This window comes from Echinops telfairi, unplaced genomic scaffold (genome assembly GCF_000313985.2).
Source record: "Echinops telfairi isolate 266 unplaced genomic scaffold, ASM31398v2 ScPeMD7_7458;HRSCAF=8496, whole genome shotgun sequence".
Taxonomy (NCBI): Eukaryota; Metazoa; Chordata; class Mammalia; order Afrosoricida; family Tenrecidae; genus Echinops; species Echinops telfairi.
The window spans coordinates 14,475,300-14,482,374 of record NW_022111358.1 but is presented as its reverse complement, the minus strand read 5'-3'; the positions used below and the strand labels follow the sequence as shown (position 1 = coordinate 14,482,374).

General features: G+C 36.0%; 1 protein-coding gene across 1 annotated transcript in view; it reads right to left on the bottom strand.

The window, feature by feature from the left end:
- RNFT1 (ring finger protein, transmembrane 1) overlaps positions 1-7,008 on the bottom strand; it is a 12,321-nt gene extending 5,313 nt beyond the window's left edge. The window contains exons 1-6 of the mRNA XM_004706997.4: positions 6,526-7,008; positions 6,267-6,343; positions 3,969-4,069; positions 1,946-2,099; positions 1,201-1,359; positions 412-477 (exon numbers count right to left, since the gene is read on the bottom strand). Coding sequence (XP_004707054.1) covers positions 412-477; positions 1,201-1,359; positions 1,946-2,099; positions 3,969-4,069; positions 6,267-6,343; positions 6,526-6,922 — 954 coding nt within the window. The 5' untranslated portion in view covers positions 6,923-7,008. The remainder of the gene's footprint in view (positions 1-411; positions 478-1,200; positions 1,360-1,945; positions 2,100-3,968; positions 4,070-6,266; positions 6,344-6,525) is intronic.
- Positions 7,009-7,075: the final 67 nt, after the last annotated feature.

The following is a 7,075-nucleotide window of genomic DNA, read 5'->3' as shown; positions in this document are numbered from 1 at the left end:
TAAGGGCTCATGTAGAAAGAAAATACTTTGAAAATGATCATGGCAACATATGTACAAGTGTGTGCTTGACACTATATGGATTGTGATAAGGGCTGTACGAGGCCCTAATAAAATGATGGGGAAAAAACACCACACAAAAACCCAAGTGATTAAAAGGGCAAGAAGTACATTTAAGATATCCAAGCAATGAAACCATTAAATTGGCGTCTCTAGGAAGTTTAAGAAACTTATCAGGAAATAAAATTCTCCAGTGATTATCATAGCTCCAAATGTTAAATAAAATATTAGAAAATACTAATCTCAAAAGATCACCTAATTTTGAAATGCATACTTCTAAAATTGTCAAACTAAAAAAATGTTTATAATCAAGTACAATAAAAGTGTTTTTCCTTAACATTAAAAAATACTTACTGGTCGTGTAAAAAATATTCGTAAAACCTGTCTGAAAGTTCTCAGGTGTCTAAAAAAATCCAAAAGCTGAAAGAGGGAATAAAAGAGATGATTAATTTAAGGACCCTTCTCTGCTATGCTCAAAGATCAAAGTTGAAACTTCATAATATAAAATCTTGTACTTAAACCAGTGCTCATTGTGTACCACAGTAGTTAATCCGTTTTCATTATGTTTAAATCGACTGAATGTAGGGTCTCTAGGAGTTGGAGCTGATTTGATGTCACCTAACGATGCTGAGTATTTCACTCAATGTATAGGTTAAGCCAAACATGCTGAAGTACATCTGAATAGCTAGAGTTAGAAATCTTACTAAGATAAATATAAATTTAACTCAATTACGACAAAGATCAAGAGAAGATTAAAGCAAATTTAGCTGGTTTACAAGTTCTTAACATATTTAAAGTATTGCAAAGTGATTATTATGTTTAAGAGGACAAAGGGCAGGCAACAGACTATGCTCATTTGAGAATGACTGTATATGACTAACGTTACTTTGCTAATGGATATTTTCAGTTCTACCTGTTTCCCCCTTTAGATTCTTTGCTATATGAAGGTCTTGCCTCTTCCATGCCATTGAAAACAGAAACTCTAGGAACAGATTTCCACTTTTCAAATTTTAAATAAACTTGTCATTACTTCTAACTAATATGAATATAAAATAAACTATAAAACTAAGAAAGGATAAAGTAGCATATAAAATCTAATATGAATCATTATGTAATCACAAGGAGATTTTTAATGATACCTACTTTCAGTATGAGGTAAAATAAAGCCAGCAATATTCCAAGACTCCGGCTAGTTAAATTGCCAAACTCCCCATAGCTTACAAGGTAACGAAACCAAACTGGTATGGGAACAAAGGTTCGGTAATATTGACATAATTCTTCCAAAAGCATATACCAAAAACCCTAAAAAAGGAAGAAAAAAAAAAGCTACCCAAGTTACTTACAAACACAGCATAAATATCTCATATTGGCCCGAACACATCCTATCATTAGCTTCAATCTGGTTCTTACATATTACAGTCACTGAGCGTTAACCATTGAAGAATTTCCAAAGAAAAACTGAAAATGTTTTATGCATCTTACAAATAAAAAACGTATATTTTGCTGATCAGAAAACTTGGTATTAAAATTTGTATTGTTAAGTGAAGACAACGAATAAACATATGCAGATATCAATTACTAACTGACAATACCCTGGAGAAGAGCAAATTAAATTTTTTTTTCCACATAGGGATTGGCTTTTAGGTTATTTTGAAGCAAATATAATATAATAGGGCTTCAAAAGTTTGTGGAGAAATTCCATTCTTTACATTTTTCTACAAGCTTCCTTGTTTAGAGGTTAATATTTAGTTTCAAGTCTTTGGCAAATGGTCACTAGTCTGACATAATTAAAATTATTTAGCAACTGAAAAATTATCAAAGGAGTCATTTTAAAGCAAAACCAAATAGTTTGGGTAACATTGTTCCAATAAACAAGTTAGTTGCTTACCTTGGATTTAAAAGGCACAATGAAAGAAGGCACTAGTAAAAGGAGGCATTTTAAACCCATGCCAATGAATTTCAGAATGAAATCTGTAATCCCAACAATCCAAAGTATTTCCCAGAAGCTCAAATGGTCCAAAGTAGGTTTTAAAAAAATTAAGCTACCAAGAGAAAAACATCAAAATTTACCAAAGTAACATATAAAGGTGAAGAAAGAATAGGAATTTTTAATTTGCTACTGCATATTTTACTTCAATTTGATATGTAAAAACTACGATGAGGGCAAGACAAAGTCAGTTCAAGTAAATGGTATGAGAGGTTACTTTAACTTTTTAAGTCATTGAATTTCAAATCATTCCTAAAGAAAAGTAACATGAAGTGGTGTGTTCATAGTTTTCTATCCTATTATCGAAAAACATACTGGGCTCTGCTATTGTCTCCTCATCCAAGCCCAACAAGGATTCTGTTCCCTCTTTTCTATTGAATTGCTTTTGTCAAGGTTGCCAACTCTGCATTAATTTCAAAAGTCCGCTTTTTCCATCTTCCCTTAATGTATTTTCTAGACTTCTGACACTACATTATTTCCCAGTTCTTGTATGCCACTGATGGCATTAAAAAAAAATTATTGGGGGCTCTTACAGCTCTTATAACCATACATCAGTTATATCAAGCACACTTGTACATATGTTGCCATCATTTCTAGAACATTTTCTTTCTCCTTGGTACCAGCTCTTTTTTCCCCTCCTCCACTCATAACCCTTGATAATTTAGAACTTATTTTTATTTTCATATTTTATACTATCCGCTGTCTCCCTTCACCCACATTTCTGTTGTTTGTCCAAGGTGGGTGTGGGTGTTATAAATCAATCATTGCGATCGATTCCCCTTTTCTCCCCTCACCCTCATGGTATCACTGCTCATATTGGTCCATATAGGGGTTTATCTGTCCTGGATTCTGTGTGTTGAGAGCTCATATCTATACCAGTGTACATACTCTGGTATAGCCAGATTTGTAACTGGGGTCATGATAGTGGGGGGAAGGAAGCGTTAAAGAACTAGAGGAATGTTGTGTGTACCCTGGCTGGCTCGTCCCTTTCTTGTGACCCTTTTATGAGGGGATGTCTAATTGTTTACAGATGGGCTTTGGGTCTCCATTCCAACCTCCCTTGTTTGCATTGAAATGATTTTTGTTTTGTGTCTTCTGATGCCCGATACCCAATTCCATCGACACCTCGTGATCACACAGGCTGATGTGCTTCTTCCATGTGGGCTTTGTTGCTTCTGAGCTAGCTGGCTGCTTATTTAACTTCAAGCCTTTAAGATTCCAGATGCTATATCTTGCAATAGCCAGGTACCATCAGCTTTCTTTACCAAATTCATTAGCTCATGTACCCATTTTGTCTTCAGTGATCGTGTCGGGAAGGTGAGCATCACAGAATGCCAGGTTATTAGAACAAAGTGTTCTTGCTTTGAGAGAGGACTTGAGTAGAGACCCAATGTCCATCTGCTACCTTAACACTTAGCCTATAAATATATATCTATGTCCCTATCATTACATATTAATATATTTACATATATACATTCCTGTTTATACCTCTATAAATGTCTTTTGCCTCTTGGTTCTTTTCCTCTATTTCCTTTTACTTTCCTCCTGTCTCACTATTGTGTTCGACCTTCATTTGACTCCCTGTACTTCCTCTCAGTTACACTGCACTTGATCAAACCCCACCAGGTGATTGGTCCATTTTAGTCTTTGCTGTTCCTCCTGGGGCATATCTTTAATTTGGGCTAACTCCAATTCTGGGCCCTCTATATATTTCCTGGTCAGTCTCATCAGTCAGCTCTATTCTAATAAAAAACTATTAAGTATCTGATGATTGTTAAGGCATTGGGGAACGAATCTGAACTAAAACACTTAGCTCTCAAACTTGCAGGGAGACAAGTATTATGTGTAAGATAAGATCTATACAAAGTGCTATGGGATATATAATTACATTAAAAAGTAATTGTATATGTAAGACTAGAATTACCTGTAATAAAGTGACTGAGAATGAAAGGTGTAATACAAAAGAAGAGACGATCCTGCTAAGAATACCAATAACCAAGCACATCGAATCTTTGAGCACCTTTCCTGGGGCAGGGGGGAAAAGGAGGAGGAAATTATAATTTGTTACTCTGAATTATGCCAGAACATTAAAAATCATTAAACTTCTATTTTGATGACTAACTTATTCATTTGCGTTTGTTAAATGCTATTGATCAGTTAGTAAGTATACTCTTTTTTAGTAAGTATAATTTTTAAAAATTCAGATAAGTATTTAGTAAGAAATTTGTTTAACCTCACTTTTCTCCCATTTTATTTGCAAGTAATTTACATATCATAATTCAGTAGTTTAATCATTCAATCATATCACAGAGAATTGGACAATCACCCCACATCAATTTCAGAACATTCCCCCTCTCATGGCTAAATCGCCTTTAAGATGATTTATGCAATCACAATCTGTTCTAGTGCTTGCTCCTCCTGTCTTTATTATTTACTCCCCAACCCCGCTGTCCCTTCCTATCTCTGCCCCCCCGCCCCTGTATTCTCTATATCCACTTGTGTGCCTTATTATGATCATTATGCACTCATTCACTCCTGTGCTTCACAGCTGGGAAAACAAAAAGCAATAGAAAAATCAAACTAAGGTGTGTTTACCTCACTTTTAAGGTAAAAAAGGTTTAATTGCTACTTTCACAGAGTTTTACAAGTTTTAAGCCTTAGACTAAATTTTTGTAGTCTGACATGTTTTAACAACAAAAGTCCAGAAGAATACCAGTCTTCACATAGGCATGACCCTTTCAAAGATGCCTTTAAAATTTCATAAATTAATCCTATTTTTCACAAAGATTTAAATGAACTGAATTATTTTGTAATTTATGCCATGGAAAAACTTCTCAGATTTAATTTTCTTTAAGAGAAACCTAAGTAGTCCTAAATTCACTTATTCAATGATACATTTTATATACTTTAAATCTTGTAGTCCAACAGGGGCCCCAGTGGGGCAGTGGTTAAGCTCTCGGTTGCTATCCATCAGTCACTGATGGGGAGGTAATGTAGACTTTACAGCCTTGGATACTTTGTGGGGCAGTTCTATGTCCTAAGGGCCACTACGAGTTGGAATAAACTAGATGGTAGTGGGTTTTTTGTTTTGTTTTATAGTGCAACAGCTAAAGTTTTTTATGCTGATTATATTAATAGGTGGGTCCCTGGGTAGCTCAAGTGGTTTGTGCTCAGCTGCCTGAAAGGTTGGTTGATTGAAGCTACTCAGCAGCTCTGTGGAAGAAAAGCTTGTCACTTTGTTTCCATAAAGATTACAGCCCAAGAAAACCCTATGGAGCAGTTCTACTCTGTAGCACCAAAGTAGAGATTCATTAAACAATAATGGGGTTTTATATGAGCCCGTTATTTTTTTGTTGTGTGACATGAAGTAGATCCCGCTCATTGTGATTCTATAGCACTAAGTAGAACTGTCCCCACTGGGGACAGTTTCCAAAGCTGAAAATCCTTAAGGAAGCAGCCCATGGGACAGCTTACCTTTTACTTTTAATGCTTAAACCACTGTGCCATCACGGCTCTTTTCGAATGCTTAGTGTGATAGATGGAGCCGTGGCGGTACCATGGGTAAAGTGTTAGGGTGCTAACGCAGAGTTTGGAGCTGGAACGAAGCACTCCAGTCACTTCACAGAAAGAGGAGGTGGCGTTTGTCCAGATTGACAGCCTCAGAGGCTTTCGTTTAGATGTTATCCATAAGGCTAAGGTTATCCAGTGGCTAATTTCTCAAAAGTGGACATCCTATTTCTCAGTAATCTGTTCTTAGAATTAGAAGCTCTGCTGAACACTGTTCACTTTGGGTGACCTGGCTGGTGGTTGAAATACTGATGCCATAGCTTCCAGCACAGAGGATCACTGTAAGTTTAACGACAGCCGCCTAGAAACCCTATGGAGCAGCTCCACGCTGTGCTGCAGGGTTGTTGAGTTGGAATCCACTTGAAGACAGTCGATTTGGTTAGTTTTTAGTGTGGTCAAACTGATTCATAAAACATGAAACCCTTGCCAAATCAGAATAAACAGTGTGTTTTAAACTTCTGAGTCTTTTCAAGTTTTCCTTTAGCTATCAGGAGCCAAACATATAAGTAAAATATGGGAAGCAATCTAATAAGACAGATCAATTTTAGATAATTTTAAAAATGTTGTCAAACTCTTATTTTCAATTTCCCTCAAAAATGAGTATGTAATTCACAATGAGAAACAGTTAACAGTTTTTTTGGTTGATTATACTTACTCTTAGAAAAACCTGATTTACAATGCTTTTGTTTGCATACATAAAAGTTGTTAGCAGCCCAATTCCAAGAGAAATTCCTGTTAGAAAATAAGTTTCAGTTAATTGAGGAAAAAAAAAGTCAAAGAAGAATATGTAATCTAATAAAAGCATATTGTTTTAAAATCTAACAGAAAATAAGTAAATGAAATACATAAAGTAGATTACAAAAAGGGGGGAATAAAATAGAACAATTTAATATTTAATATTCTTTATGCCCTACCTGTAATATGTTGCATAACAAGTTTGACACTCAGAATCAAAATATATGGAAGACTTTTTTGCAACCACTTGAAGAGATAACGGAACTCTGAGAAGGAGTTGCTGCCATGTTCCCCAGACTCTGTGGCAGCTGTATCCTCTGGTTGCCTTGCTTCATTGTGTGGGTGACCCTGTACACATCCATGCGTGCAGCTGTGGACACCTGGCCTTATATTCCTGGAGCTTGAATTGTCAGCATATTCTTTAGGTGTGGAGTTTATCTGGATATGAACATCTCCGGCACGGAGGCAAGGTCCTTCTCCAGTCACTCTTGCTGTGTGAGCACATTGGGAGGCTGAGACACCCTCATTGCCTGCAGTGCCTGGAGGACTATGCAGTTGGCTACAGTTGGCTTGCATGGTCCTTGAACACTTCTTCTCTGATCCAAATTTCTTTCTTTTAGGAATCTGTTTCCTAAAAATCAAATAATATAAAGTATTCTAAGTGAACAGTTCAATGTAGACAATATATTGCTCACTAGCTGTCCTTTAGCAACCCTAGTAATGCAATGG